Source organism: Manis javanica, chromosome 8 (genome assembly GCF_040802235.1).
Source record: "Manis javanica isolate MJ-LG chromosome 8, MJ_LKY, whole genome shotgun sequence".
Lineage (NCBI taxonomy): Eukaryota > Metazoa > Chordata > Mammalia > Pholidota > Manidae > Manis > Manis javanica.
Genome location: NC_133163.1, coordinates 2,324,778 through 2,339,491, shown reverse-complemented (window position 1 = coordinate 2,339,491; position 14,714 = coordinate 2,324,778). Strand labels below are relative to the sequence as shown.

Here is a 14,714-nt window from a genome sequence, read left to right as displayed (position 1 = left end):
TCTGGCTCATAACCACTTCCAAGTCTGATGGCCTCAAGTTCAACAGTCTTGATTCAGAGCAGCAGCGGGCACAGCACCCCCTCCTCCTCGGTGTGTCCCCTCCCCGTGAAGGGGCCTAAGCTCGCTGGCTCCCTGGGCCCTGCTTCTGCATGGTTCCTGTCACATGAGCCCCCGGCCGGAGGGCAGACGGGAGTGGGCGAGCGGCCAGAGACCCGTCCTTCTCAGCGTGTGAAAGGGGGTGTCCGTCTGAGGGTGGGGGCCGCGGGGGAGCCAGCTGGGCCTTCTGACCCTCCCAGATGTTCCCGGGGCAGAGGAGTGGGCGGCCGGCTCCGCAGTTTGGTCTTTGTATTTACAACATTGGAGGGGTTCAGACAGTGACTTTCTGGAATGAAAAAAAGTTCCTATCACTTGCTCAGAAAGCTGCTAGGAATGTCATGTAATTAGCAATTCAGTGTTACAAAATATAAATATTGCTAAGGATATATAGTTTACATTTATAGAACAGCTCTCTCTCATGGTAACTTTATAGCATGTTCTTAGAGGCATGTTATGTACAAGGCTAACATACCTGCATGTGCTTTCCAGTCATTGCTGTCGGATGTCGCAGGTGGTAGGGTGGCCCTGACAGCCCTGAGCAGAGGAGGTTCATTCAGGTCAGCTGAGCCGGCCTCGCTGGGCCAGCGACCTGCCCGTGTGACTAGGGCAGTCGTCCGTGGGCTGGCACGTTAGGATGAGTCGTTTCCAGCTGGCTACCCAGCATTACAGGGCATTCAGGGATGTACACAGTGGGGTAACTGGCCCAGGGTGGGAGGGGCCCCCGGTCTGTCAGGACCGCCTGCCCATTCCGGGGGTGGAGACAGTGCTGGCAGGGAGGGTGGGCGGCTACTCCTCCCCACGCTGGGCCCCCTTCTGTGCCCAAGGCACCGAGAGCCCTGCTGCAGGCATGGCCCTTGGGGGGTGGGGGTGGCATGGTGTCAAGCTTGCTAGCCTGGCTGCCCTGGTGGGGTCCTGCTGCTCTGCCCCCCCCAGGGGTGGAGACACGGGCAGATGGGCACTGTCTTGGAGCTGTTTTCTCATTGGTATGATAGATCATGTGGGATGGTTTACATTTAATGTAAAAGTCTTTTATTTCCTGTTGTAAAGTCCCTGCACTTTTGCAGAAAGATTCAATAGAATTCCAACCCCAAAATAATTTTTTATTTTTTATGCCAGCCATTCTTAGCCTTTTTAGGGTCACAGATAACTTTGAAATGGTGATGAAAGTCATAAATGGACTCGTCCTGCCCTAGAAAGCTGTACAGAGGCTGCCCGATGACAGGGACGCACGGCCTGTCCCAGTGCTGGCCTGGGGGCTGGGGGCCCTGGCTTTCCTGGCACAGGATGAGGGAGGATGGCTAAGCCCCTTGACCTTGCCTCAGTTTCCCTACCTGGGAGCAAGGATCAGAACTGCCCTCTGTCCAAGGGCTGGAAAAAGGACATATACCAACATGGATGAAATACTTAGGATAGGGCCTGGCAGAGAGCAAGTCAGTCCCGAAGGGTCGAGGAGGCCCCTCTGCATTCTCATTGCACAGCTCTGTCCAAGGCGATCCCGCGCTGTGCCAAGCGGCGTGGTGGGGCCCAGCACTGCCAGCACGGAAGGGGTGGTGGGCGTCACCCAGGCTCATCATGGTCTGCCTCCCGGGAGCCCCGAACCTGGCGAGGCTGTGCCAGCTAACAGTGCTGCCCCCCTCACCCGTGGAGCTGGAAGCCTCTGCCAGGAACGGGGCTTCTTGGGACCCGGCTGACTGCAGCTGCCGCGTCAGCAAGACTCAGTCCCAGGCGTCCCTCGCACGCCCTTGGCCGTGACTGTGTAGGAGCAGGACGAGGGGGGCAGGTGTGGGGCAAAGCCCACACGCAGGGTGCGGCCAGGCTGGCCCGGGACAGCCTCCTCAGGGCGGCGCCGATCCACCAGCAGCCTCATTAAGAGTTGGTTGGTCCAGGTCAGCCCCAGGGCTGGGGACACCCGCTCATTCCAGAGGCTGAGACAGAAAGCAGGCCCCGTTACAAATGCCCGGACCCGCCCGAGCCTCCCTCCTGCCGTGGGCCAACCCTGCTCACCTCACCGGCCCGAGCTCCGCGCCCTGCTCCTCCAGGGCCTCTGTCACCTGCAAGACCAGAGCAGGGTCCACTGCACCAGGGCCACTGCCCCCGCCCGGCCACCCCCCACCCTCCTGAAGAGCCCGCGGGGCCGGCCCAGCTGGGGGTGGGCAGGGGGCAGCAGGCGGCGCACCTGGTTGATGCACAGCACCGGGCTTCCGAAGGCGCAGCTCAGCCGGCGCAGTGTGGCCCCCAGCGCCTGCAGACACCTGGCCCTGGGGACCAAGGCCGGGCCGCCAAACTCGCAGCGGAACGGGGCTGCCACAGAGTCGATGACCACCAGGCGGGCCATGCCCCGGGACAGCAGCACGGGGACCTTCTTACTGACACACTCCAGCAGCGTGTCCTAGGAGCCACAGGGAGGTGGTGGTCACCACCCACACTGCTCTCATCACACCCTCTGCCCTGGGCCAAGGGACCCCCTCCCATCCTTGCCATGTGCCCGCAAGTGTCTGGCGGGCCAGACCTCCTCCCTCAGTGGCTGCCACCATCATGGTCACGGGGCTGGGCCCTGACCACCCCACCCAGCAGGGGGATGGGAGTGCAAGGCAGTGGGGCGGGACTCCAACCCATCCTGCTCCTGTTCTCTTAAGTGTGAGACTCTGGGCTGTAGCACCAGGTGGGCACTGCAGTGGACCCCTGGCTGGTCCTGCCCGTCCTGTGCTGAGCAGCCTTGGCCTGGTCGGGGGTGGGTGGGCAGGCGGCCACACAGTGACCATCGACCTAGAGCTCTCAAGATCAGTCGAGCTTCTAGTTCCTGCCCCAGAATGAAATTCAGTTCTGTGCTTCAATCTCCAGGGCGTCTCCAGTCGAGCCTCTTTTTGTGGAAAACGACAGCAGTAGCTGCCTGGAAGACGCTCACCCTAACGTGAGTCCTCAGCCTGGCCAGCACAGGCAGCTCTCCGGGCACCTGGGGGCCAACAGGTGGTGGCTACGCCCATTTGCTGCAGGGCCAGGACTGGGAGGGGCCTAGCTTGGACCCGTCCCCAGGGAGAAGCGGGGGACCGGGGCCCTGAGGCCCTGCTGGTGCAGGAGGGGGCATGCCTGGTCAGCACTGCCGGCTTCGGGCTTCGGCATCCCTCCAGAGCATTTCCAGAACTCCACGGAGAAGCGCCGCCAGGGGGCCCTGATCCTCCGCCTTCCCTTTCAGTGAAGCCATGCCTGGCCCCGCGGGCCCAGAACGACACTGCTCGTGAGCAGCCAGAGCCAGCCCTGTGACGGCGGGGATGGCTGCCGAGGCGGAGGGCGTGGAGCTGGGCATCCGCAGCACTGACCTCGTCTTCTCCCGCGTCCCTGCGGGGAGCACGCCGTCCTTCTGACACCTGCACTACCTGTCCTGGCGCGCACTGCTTGCAACGCCTGGCCACCCTTGGCCCTTGACGGACAGCAGGGCGAGCAGCCTCCCTCCAGCCCTTCCAGGGAAGCCCCAGGCCGCCGCAGTCCTGAGCTTGGACTTAGAGGCCTTGAGTGCCATTGCCCCTTGTTACTTCCCTGCACTACGTGTGATAATGTTTTATTGTAAATTTTTTTTAAATTAAAACTTTAAACAACTTACCCTTCACTTTAAATTCCTTTTATAACAATTCTTACCTGGGGAGTGGCCCCCCCTAGAGCTCTGGCCTCGGGCCACCTCCCTGTGCAGAGGCCGTATCCACTCGTCCTTGGAGTGCGGCTTTTCTAACACCTCACCTTTCCTTTGAATACTTGGCACCCACAATTCATCATCAGCTAAGCTGAAAAGGTGACCAGACAGTGGCTCTGCTCCCCCTGCTGGCGGCGTCATCCCCTCCCCTGCTGCCCCCATCCATGGGGAGGGGGTGGGCGTCCCTCAACTCTGCCCATGGAGAGGACTGGGGGACTCGATGTTCCCGAATGTGCAGCCCGAGCTGCGTGACCAGGTGGTGGGCAGCAGTCTGCGTGGCTTGTCTGGGCTGGGTGCCCACTAGGCCCTGCCAGCTGGGGAGCCTCCTGTGCCCCCAAAGGGGGCTTTCCATCAGAGGCAGAAATAAAACCCCACAGACTCCCCTTTGTCGGGAGGGCTGACTTGCCAGGTGGTGGTCTCCTTGGCCGGGGGAGCAAGGGGCAACCGAGGCCTGTCCAGGGACCTGGGGGCCTCCCTCCCCTTTCCTCAGGGGCAGGGCTGACAGAAAACATACAGGATGCCCTGCTCAACCCAGTTCCAGCCAAGGAACAGTGCTGCTCATCTGAATGCAGGGGACCCCTTCCCTGGAGCATGCTTCCCTGCTGACTGACCGCCCGGTGTCCTGTGGGGGGGTCCCCTGCCCCCCAGCCCACTCTCAGCGCCTGGGCTGCAGAGGCAGCACACTCACCACGTCGGCCGCATGCTCGACAAAGATCTGGTCACCAAATTTTATCGTCCTGATTACCTTCCCGGGAACATCGGTCCGAAGGTGCTGCAGAGCCATGAGCTGCTGCAGCCGCTTGTCAGGGAAGGCGTCCTCCGTGCAGATGTAGATGGCGCCTGGGAGAACAGCCCGCAGGCACGGGGAAATGGGCCCGGGCCTGGGTGGCCCTCCTTCCTGACCCCTGCCCCGCCTCCGGCCCAGCTGGCCTCCCACACACACTGCCACCTCACCACGGGAAGTCACCCGGGCGCTGTGCCCTGAGCCAACCTGGGAGAGTGGAATCATTGGGGCCTATGGGCTTCTGGACATGCCCCCTCCCACAGATGCAGGGCAAGTCCCCTCCGAGGCTCTGAGGGGCAGATGCCTCCTCCAGTCTGCATTCAAGGCTCCTACAATCCTGGGCTGGGTGGTGATGGTCTCATCTGCTGCCACTGGAAAAGCCAGCACCCCGGGGCCTGAACACCCCGATGGCAACAGGCCGGCCCAGCCTGCAGGCCTTCATACTCTGTAGCTAAAAGAATGGGGGACTACCCCAAATAAACCCTGCCCTACATGGCAACTAATTCTCAACCCACGATGCTGATACAGCTGGACATTCACACAAGACGCAGAACACAATCAGGTCCGTGTCTCAGCCAGTGTACAAGCAAGACCCGAACGAGTCACACGCGGGGGCCCAAACAAGCTCCTGGAAGAAAGCGGGTGAATATCTGCGACCCTGGACTAGGAAGTGGACTCTTAGGACACAAAAAGCACAGGAAGAGTAGACAGATGACTTCACCAAAATGAAAGACAGCTGTGCTTCAAAGGACACCATCAAGAAAAGGCAGGCAGGCCACGGAGAGAAGGCCCTGCAGGCCACGGGCCTGAGGGGTCCAGCGGCCGGGGAGTGAGGCGCTCCTGCGACTCAAGCACAGAGACGGCCCAACTCCAGATGGGCAGAGGACTTGAAAGGACACCTCTCCAGAGAAGTGCGAATGACCAGCAGGGACACCAAAGACGCTCAGTGGTCAGGGAGAGATGCCTGCAACTCCAGCAGAGCTGCTCGGCGCCCAGCGGGGGCTTTCCTGCCCGGAGCGGGTGCAGGCGCTGCCAGGGACGTGGGGAGGTGAACCCTCGTGAGCTGTTGATGGGAAGTAAGATGGTGCAGCTGCTGCTTTTAACAGCCTGGCAATTCCTCAAAGCTAACCACGGGGTCACCCTGTGCCCCAGATTCCACTCCTTGGCAAGTGCCTGGCCCAGGGAGACGAGACACAGCCACCCAGAGCCAGGCACACAGGTGCACACGGATGCTCACAGCCACACGACTCGCAGGGGCCTGAATGGGCGACCCCCCAGGGGACGCCAGCGGCCAGGCGGAGGGACCAATATGGTCTCTACACGGAGGACTGTCACCGGCCACACGGAGTGAAGTGCCCACGGCCAGCAGTGGTGAGTGCTGAGGACGTCACCCTGGGTGCAGACGTGCCAGGCCACACCTGTGGCCCCAGGCATGTGGGCTGCCCAGGACGGGCACAGAGCCAGTGGAGTGGTGGGGTTGGGCCCGGCGCAGCTTTCCTTCTGAGCCACTGAAGTTCTGAACTAGATGGCAGTGATGGAGCACAGCCTTGTGAGCATAAAAACCATTGAGTCATCCATTTAAAGAGTGAATGTTGTGGCACGTGAATTACATCTCAGTTAAAGACCAGCAGTTGGAGAGCTGAGTGCGGGCCGCGCTCCACCGACTCCTGGGCCGCAGCCCATCGGCTCGGCCTGCTCGGCCCCACTCTTCTGCCCCAGGGGACCACAGTGCCACACCAGGTCTGTGCGCCCTGCCTGTGAAGGCGTGTGTAACTTTAATTTTGACCTAATATTGTTCCAATAGAATTGCTAACTGGGAAAGAGATGTGAGATGGGACCGGGTGGCCTGAGCAGAGCCTGGCTGTATGGGATTAGCTCCTGACCGAATCCTTGCACATTCCACTCATTCCGCAGGCACATGCCGCCTGGAGACAGGGCTGGGTGCCACTGGCCTTCAGGCAGCTGGGCGGAGGGGTGGCCAGATGGGTGGTCAGAACCAAACCTGAACAGCACCTGTGTGGCCCTCAAGGCTCCCTGTCCGGGCGTCCCTGCAGCCGCCCCCACCTGCCAGAGGGGCTGCACCACTGCCATGGTGGGAGGGTGGCCCCAGCAGAAGGCAGCAGGCTGGGGGCTGGGGGCCCAGGTCTTAAGGCAGGATTCAAATTGACTCCAGCACCTCTTTGCCATTCTTTTAAGTCAGGGCCTACAGATCTGATTTGGGGAAATGACATCATTTTCTCCAGAAAACATACACACCGGACCCAACATTCAACGTGGCCACCACAGCCATGGGGGACCCATTCATGCCCTCCACCAGGCCACTGCGAGAGGCCCACAGGGCTGTCTCCGGCCTCCCCCAGGCCTCCGTGATGGTCACAGCTGCTTTCCCGAGGGCTGTACCTCTGGAAGCGGGCTCACACCGCCCTCCATGCCTGCCGCCCCTAGGACCTCACCGGTCACCCTCTAGCGTCACATCCGCCTGCCCTGCTTTCTCAGCGCCCTTGCCCCCCTCTGGTGGGTGTGAAGCAGGTACAGCCGGGGGGCATGGGCCTGGGAGCCCCGTCACCTGCAGGGCCCCCGGGGAGTCTGTGTGAGGTGACACGGCCCACCAGAAGACACCCTGTGCTGGCACAGGACGGGGCGGGAACTCCCAGGCCAGCAGTGGACAGGGGCCTTCCCCACGCAACAAGGGGGTCAAGGGGGTGTGCGGACAGGACCGGGCTCTGCCGTGGGATGTCAGGAGCCCAGTGTTGGCAGGGAGGGGCGGAGGGGCCCCGGGAGGGCCTGCCCTGTGGCGCCCCCCTTCTCTTCTGGACAGGCCAGAAGGGGTCCACGTGCTCGGGCCCACACCGCATTCAGATACAGACCAGGCCTGGGCCCTGTGTGGACGTGATGCCAAGAGCAGCTGATGGTGCGGCCGTTCCAGGAGACACAGGTCCCCTGGGGCCCCTGCCGGGCCAGACCATCTGGGGACATCATGCAGCAAACATGAGCAGGCTCAGGAGACCCTTGGGATCAAGATGCGGTTGCCAGCCCTGTGCTCTGCACTGGCCCATCTCGGGCACAGCCTCCACCTGCCCGGCTCCCCTGGGAAGGCGATGGGGCAGAAGCAGTGGCACGGCTGGCACAGATCTGCCCCGAGCTTGCAGGAGGGCACCCCTACTTCACTATGAGCAGACTCCAGTCTGCTGCCATGGCCCCTCTTCTGACAGGGCAAACTAACACCCCTGCTTCTGAGGCCTGAGCCGCCCACTGGGCACCAGGAAGCCTCAGACAGCACTGCAGAGGCCCTGGGCCCTCCTGGCCACACATTTGCCCAGAGACACAGGGACAGGAGGTGCTGTGCAGACCTGGCAAGGCAACCCCCAGATGAGGTCAGGGGACCCTCTGGCTAAACCCACAGGGCCCCTGTGCCCAGCACATGGAACAAAAGGGACACAGAAGCAGACTCCAAACCCTGCCTGGCCGGAGATCCCAGCTGACAGGGACCCGCCAGGGCTCAGCAGCAGGTCTGGCAACTGGGAGAGGGGCCGTGTGGCCGGGGCAGGGGCAGCGCGGCTCGAGCACCCCATCCGGGGAGCCAGGCGAGCACCAGGGTGCTGGTGGCAGCACAGTGAGGAACCGGCAGCCGCATCGCGTCTGCTCCAGTCACCCCATGCCTGGCAGGGACAGCCGGACTGTTTAACACTTGGGAGACCCAAACAGGCGGCCCTGAGAAGTGCCCCTAATTCTGGGCACAGCCACACCGCCCGTGCCACCCCCGGCCCCACTCCCACTAACACCCCTCGGCCTGAGCCCCCACCCTGCGGACCAAATGCTCTGTGGGCTCATGAGGGGGGAGCGCGGGGCCGTGGGGCTCAGCCGGTGACTGCCTTGGGGTGCACACGGGGCGGGCAGGGGCTGCACCCGCCTGAGCCCCCAGGCTCACCTGCTCTCCCCGGGAGAGGGGTCGCAGAGAGACCCTGGAGAGAGTGGAGCGACTGCGACCCACCCGAGGGAAAGCAGCGCCAGACAGAGCTGGGGCCGCAGCTGCTGGGCGGGTCCCCGTCGCCCCAGTGTTGCCCCAGGAGGTGGCCACTCACCGGCCTCCAGGCCTCCGTATCGCCGTGGAAGCTGCACGGCCAGGCAGAGCTGCAGTGCGAGCTGGGTCTTCCCGGCCGAGCTGCAGCCGGCCAGCTCGGTGATGCCGTCCAAGGGCAGCCCGCCGCGGAGGAGCCCGTCCAGCACAGGGCAGCCGAGGCTCAGGCGCTGGTGCTGTGCGGGGAAGCTCTCGGGTTGCTGCTGCAGGTGGAGGGCTGGAGGGGCGGGCAGGGCATCAGGCCTGCCTCTCCTGGAGCCCTGCTGCTGGCCTGCAGCCCACAAGGCAGGTCCTTCCATGCCCGGGCCCTCCTCGCCACAGCACTGGGCTCTCCCTGACTGCCACCTCACCCCTGCCCTCCAGGGCCAGCAGCGTGTCCCCCTGCCCCATGCACACCGGTCCGGTGCCGTGGAGGACACTGCACGAGGAGTGGCCTGGGGTTCAGCTAAAGCCAGGCACCCGGCAGAGCAGATGCCCGCCCTGCCCACCTGTGAAGACGCTGCTTCCCCGCAGGTGTGAGGAGGCCGTTCTCATCAGGTACTGCACATCAGGGCCAGAGAGGCCACTCAGTCTCTGCAAGTCTGGTCCAGAGAAATGCAAAACCTCCTTTACCGATTTCAGTTTGGCTGAAATTATACAAATAACAGGACAAGGTCACATTATGGTAACACGAGGCCACAGAGCAACCACAGCTGTGGTTTTTGGGGCATTGTCTTCCACTCTGGGGACTTGGTGCGCAGGGGCCAATCTATCTGTTCCCTGAATCTGAGGGGACCCTGGATGGAGTGTGATGCGGACGGCCAGGAGGGAAGGGGACAGGGGGGCCCCGCCTCCCGGCTGCAGCAGCTCCAGCCAGAGGTGGCCAGGGGGCTCTCCCAGACGCCAAGAGCGAGGCTGCCACCAGGCTCCATGCCCCAGAAGCCTGTCTCAAGAAAGGAGGCTTCTGCAGAGCCAGCCCGCATGCAAGGCCAGGCCAGAGGATGAGCTGGGGGCCGGGGAGAGCCCCGCACGAAGGAGGTCAGGACAGAAGGGGGCCAGGAACCACTACAAGTCCGTGCGGCATAGTGCAGGGTGGCGGGATGGCTGTGGGGAGGACCCCAGGGTCAGTGCTGCCAATGGACCCACCACTTCGGGGGAAGAAAGTTAATCTTGGCTTGGACAAGCACATTACTTTCAAACCAGCAGGAAAAAAATGCTAAAAATACATTCAATCAGAAAAAAGCAAAAAAGAAAATCACATAAAAAAGGAACAGGACAGATAGCTCAGCACAGTAACAGTTACACCCAAATTTATTGGGAATTACCTTAAACACACATGCTCCAGTTAAAGACAAAGCTGGTCAGGCTGGAGGAAAGGAGAAACAGGACTACCGATAAGCTCCCTGGAAAAACCAGTAGCCAAGGAGGAAAAAGCAGGGCCCCAAGACTGTGCCCATGCAGGTCGGCACCACACCCCTGCCCCGTGCACGCTCAGAGGTCTGCATTATGTGGCCAGTGAGTGTCCCAGTGGGAGCCTCGGGGGACAGAGAAGACAGAGGGCCAGGGCCCAGAGGGTGCAGGGGGCCTGCACAGGGAGTGAGCCGAGCCCCAAGCCTCCGGGCACTCGGGGGAGGGGGGCCCACTGGTCTCCACAGAGCTCCCGCAGGGTGTGGGAAACATCAGTGGAGTTCAGCACGCAGCACACAAAAAACGAGGGCAAGTACTGACTCCAGGAGAGAAAAACAAGACGGCACAAGGAATGGTCACAGCCCTGATGGCTAAGGTGACCCAGACTGGGCTCCGGCTGTGGGGGAGGGGACGGAGGAAGCAGGGGCATGCGGGGTGCCAGCAAGTAGCCCTCAGCCTGTAGCAGGAAGTCTGACTGATCAGTGACACCCCAAAGCAAACACGGCCGTTGAAGCGCGGTCTTTAAAAACCCAGATGTGAAGACCTGACTTGGGAGTGCAGAGTTCCTTTCACTCCTTAGACATGGTGCATGAATTATTTTGATGAAAATAAGATGAACTTTTAAAAAGTCCTCTGTTACACCCCCGCCCCAGAATCGCGGCACAGTCCAGCACCAGAGTCCCGATGAGGATCAGAGCAAGTGAGGGGAGGGGCCAGGCAACCTACTGGTCTCACACAAAGTGTGTGTGTACATCCCTGCATTTTACACGTGTCTTACATAAAGATCAATATACCTTTCTTAACTGCAGCAAGAATCCTGGGGTTCAGGTCCAGCTCATCCAAATCCATTTCCTCAGTGGGTGGAACATAAAGACGAGTAACTTCCAGGGGCACAAATTCCAACACGCCTGCTGTCAACTCAAAACCGCCTGGGAGCCGCGCGCAGCAGTGCTGGTGCCCCAGTGTGCAGACGCCTGGTGATGGGTTCCCGTGAGCCCAGAGGCTGCAGAGGGCACGCTGTGCCAGGCAGACCAGCCAGGTGCGTCTAAGGCAGGTCAGTCCCCACTGATGCGCGGGCTCACCCCGCAGCTGAGGGACGGGCTGGCAACGGACCCTGCTGACCCGCCTCTCCGGGGCGAGGACGATGTGTAGAATGAGATCCGTCGCAACGGGCTCACTTGGGTGCGGTTCCTTTTGCCTTCTCCGGTTTGACGTCCCCGAAGTGTGTCTCCATGGGGAGTCTGGGCAGTGCGAAAGGAAGTTCTGGATCTCACGGGATGCCGGGGGCCCCAGAACCCCCGATCACAGGCTGTCGAGCGGGGTCAGCGGAGACATGTGGGCTGGGTGGGCGGTGGTGGCCTTGCCCCGCAGCCCCCACCCTTCCTGGCCAGCCCCTCTCAGGGGGAGTGGCCGCAGCTCTTCCACAGCCCGAGCACCGAAGGCAGTGGAGACAGGCTCCCAGGCCAGCCCGCGGCCAGGGGCTCCGCCCGGGGGCCCGTAGGAACCTCCAGCAAGCCACTCTTTTCCCCTTGTAGCTGCCCAGGCCACAAGGCCCAGAATGCAGCAGGGCGTTTAGGACGCCGAGAGTGGCTGCCATGCAGGCAGAATTCAGAGTCAGTGTCCACCAGCAGGGCCTGGTCCTCCCGGCCACTCCTGAGCTGAGGGGCAGGCTCCCCACAGTGGACTCCACCTTGCAATGCTTAGAACATGACTGGCTTGGACAATGGCCAGGTCACATGCATTCCCAGGCTGGCACCCTGGTCAGGGAGACATAGGTTTGCCTCCCAGGAGGGCTGTGACACCCAGAGCCAACAGTGTGAGTTCCGGGCATGTGCCATTGACATGCCACCTCGGGAGGCTGGTGCTCCACGGGCTGGCTTCCTGCCCAGGCACAAGGCTCCTGGGGCCCGTGGCCCACAGCCTGGTCCTGTGTCCCCTGGAGCAGGGATGGGGCCTTGCTGGCTGTTAGGGTGGGGCTGACAGAACATGACCGAGGCAGGGACACACACGGGCGCCCGGCCCGAGCAACCCCCACGGCTGCAAATTGAGAAGGGTGGCTCGGCCATCGGAGGGCCCCAGGGCCAGCTGCACCGTGAGGGTGCTGGGGACTGTGCCCAGCCCAGACCGAGCCCCAGGGCCGAACAGTCAGTGCTGGCAGGGTTGGTGGCCAGTGCGAGGTTACATTCCTGAGGACAGAGAGCGACTCCAAGCCGAGCAGGCAGAGGAGACTCGTGGGCCTGCCTCGCCTGGCCTGGCAGGGAGATCTCAGAGCCCAGAGCCTGAGGACAAGAATGGACAAGGCGACTAGGACGCCGCCCAGAACACCCTGAACAAAACAAAGTTTTAAAATTCTGGAGAAGGTGTATGTGAGCCCAGGCAGGCTCACCACAGCCTCAGGGCGGTGCCTGGATATGAAGCTTGGATCCTGACAAGCAGCTGGACATGGGCAGGAAAATGGCAGGTGACTGCGGCGCCTCAGGCTTACAGGATGGGCCGAAAGGGCACCTGGATGCACAGCGGCCCAAGAGTAACAGCTCCCGCCAGACACAGCCCCAGGCAGGGCTGCCCGTGGCCCTGTGCTCTCCAGCCATGCCGAGGTCTGCACACAGGACGCGGCAGAGCCTGGGGCATCGAGTGAAGCTATCTGCTTTGGGGACAGTCAACGTCCTGTGCTGCTGGGGAGCGCAAGGGGACTATTCCCATCAAACACGAGACTTCCTGGACACTCCTGTTACTTCCTGGAGCAAAACCCTGCGCCTTCCTGGGTGGAATGACTGTCCTTTCTTTGGAGTTCTGGGATTGGGGCAGGCCACATAGGAATGGGAAGGCCAGAGCTAGAGACCCCCCTTCCACCCTGGACAGCAAGACTCAGGGTTCAAGCTGCTGCAAGGAAGGGGTCACAGGTCGGGTGCACAAAGACCTTTCAGAACTGATCCCCTTCTGTGGTGTGTCTGTGCAGCATGAGACAGGGATCCCCACACAAACCGGAGCGCGGGCAAGGGCCGCAGGCCAAGTCCCCCACACAACTAAAACCATTACCTCTCCCCTGCCAAGCTCAGAGCTAAATCCAGGCAAGGTCCTTGCAGCTACCCTGATGTCACCCTCAAATCACCAAAGACAATGAGATGCGGAGGGCTGACGGGCACCAGACGCCAGCTGGCCCCACGGACTCTTCCAAGCACCTGACGCGTGTGAGCTCGCTCAAACCCTGCAGCAGCAATGCTGTGATCTCCGTTTTGCTGCTGAGCAGTCGGAAGCGCAGAGCTGTCACACAGCCAGCAAGTGGCTGGCCTGGGATTCGTCCAGGCCACACAGGCTCAGGTCCAGTGCTTGGCCTGTACCAGCCTGACCCTGACACATTCAACAGGAACTCCAAACCTGTTATCCAGACGCTGACCTGCCTGGGGCCATCCAGCCCCGTGGGGAGCAGCCCAGTTTCAAGACGGTGCAACCTTCCCTCTCCTCCCAGCAGGGGTGAGGCGTGCCCCCTCATCCCAGAGCGGTTGGCAGGGGGCTCTTACAGGTGACGTGGGGTTGCCATGCCGGTGCCACCCTTGTAGTTTCTCCAGAACTGCCTGGCCCGGACCCTTGTCCCTCCTAAGGACTCACCCTGCTCTTCCGGGGACCCTGCCCTTTCCAGTACCCGACCCCCACGGCTTGGAGCACTCCCCAATCCCCAGTGATACCCCCGCCTGGATTTCCCAGGACCCCAGCTTTTGCTGTCCTGATGACTGAGTGCGTCCTGAAGACCCACCCTGACACCCATGCACACTAGTTCTTCCCACGATGTACCCCATCTCCGTGGTTGTCACCTTTCACACTTGGCCTGCCCTCTCCCCACTCCTAAAACACCCAACTTCACATGGTCCTGGGTGACCTCTCACCCCACTTGCCCCTGCACTGCTGCCTTCACCCAAACTGGTCCTGCAGCTGGGGAGCCTCTTTCAAGCCTTAGGGGTGACAGCCTGGAGGGCCGCCGCCCGGGCACCCCACTCGGCTCGAAGACCCTTGCTAGGACCCCGCTAAGGCTTTTTCTCCGGCTGTCCCCTTTGCCGGACCGCGGGCATCGATGATTCGTGACCCCGCCGACCAGCCCCCTTGCCCGACCCGCTGAAGGGCCCCGCCGCGCCCCGGGGACCCCCGCCCCGCCCCACCACTGCCTTCGCCCTCCTCCTCCTTCCTCGCCTACGCCTGGCCGTCCGCCCCCGCCCCCAACCGCCCTCCCCCTGCCCCCTGCCCCCTGTCCCCTGCCGCCGCTGCTTGGCCCCAAGCCGCTGCAGCCCTCACCCCGACAGGCCGCGCCCAGACCCCGCGGCCCTCTCCTCGCGCTCTCCAACGCCTCTGCACGCCGTTCCGCCCCTCGTTCTCCGCATCCAATTAGTGCCGGGCTCCCGTGACGGATACGCCCATCAGAAAAGAAGCAGGGCATGAAACGCAGACTACTTGGCCAATCCAAAGGCTCAATGGCCCGTAGGGGGCGGAGCGTGACCTAGTGTCCCCACTGCCGATTGGTGAGCGGCCTGGCGGCGGGCGGCACCCTTGCGCGGATTGGAGAGCGCAGTGGTAGGGCGGATCCCAGGCGCCGAATGGTCCGTATCCAGGCCCGGGCGTGGCGATTGGGCGCCGGCGCTGTCATCATTGAAGCGGGGCGGGGCTTCCAGAGGGACCAAGGCCCCGGGGTCGCG

At 62.3% G+C, this 14,714-nt stretch overlaps 2 protein-coding genes across 18 annotated transcripts in view; one reads left to right on the top strand and one right to left on the bottom strand.

The window, feature by feature from the left end:
- Nucleotides 1-3,693, top strand: part of KLC1 (kinesin light chain 1) — a 58,199-nt gene extending 54,506 nt beyond the window's left edge. For all 15 annotated transcript variants that reach the window (XR_012133631.1, XR_012133629.1, XR_012133628.1 and 12 more), the window contains 2 exons: nucleotides 2,938-3,007; nucleotides 3,290-3,693. Coding sequence is in view for 7 of the 15 variants with exons in the window: in XM_036991458.2 (XP_036847353.1) it covers nucleotides 2,938-3,007; nucleotides 3,290-3,292 (73 nt within the window). In the remaining 8 variants the exon portion in view is untranslated. The remainder of the gene's footprint in view (nucleotides 1-2,937; nucleotides 3,008-3,289) is intronic.
- On the bottom strand, nucleotides 1,176-14,462 carry XRCC3 (X-ray repair cross complementing 3). 3 transcript variants are annotated; one of them, XM_036991471.2, is made up of 8 exons: nucleotides 14,317-14,462; nucleotides 10,824-11,270; nucleotides 9,132-9,269; nucleotides 8,648-8,860; nucleotides 4,470-4,621; nucleotides 2,273-2,485; nucleotides 2,101-2,147; nucleotides 1,176-2,021 (listed from the first exon to the last, which is right to left on the bottom strand). In XM_036991471.2, the coding sequence occupies exons 1-8, from the start codon at nucleotides 14,456-14,458 to the stop codon at nucleotides 1,802-1,804; spliced, it is 1,572 nt and encodes a 523-aa protein (XP_036847366.2). In that variant the 5' UTR covers nucleotides 14,459-14,462; the 3' UTR covers nucleotides 1,176-1,801. The 3 variants fall into 3 exon arrangements, with proteins under 3 accessions (XP_036847366.2, XP_073097886.1, XP_036847367.2); XM_073241785.1 differs by lacking the exon at nucleotides 14,317-14,462 and adding an exon at nucleotides 13,408-13,432; XM_036991472.2 differs by lacking the exon at nucleotides 2,101-2,147 and having other exon boundaries at nucleotides 1,859-2,021.
- Nucleotides 14,463-14,714: the final 252 nt, after the last annotated feature.

Excerpts from the sequence above, each read along its gene's own strand:
- XRCC3 (XM_036991471.2), bottom strand. The coding sequence starts at position 14,458 with ATGCCCTGCTTCTTTTCTGATGGGCGTATCCGTCACGGGAGCCCGGCA. Across the intron at positions 8,861-9,131 it reads GGGAAGCAGCGTCTTCACAG|CCCTCCACCTGCAGCAGCAA; the intron begins GTGGGCAGGGCG and ends CCGCCCCTCCAG. Across the intron at positions 2,486-4,469 it reads TCGAGCATGCGGCCGACGTG|GACACGCTGCTGGAGTGTGT; the intron begins GTGAGTGTGCTG and ends TGTGGCTCCTAG.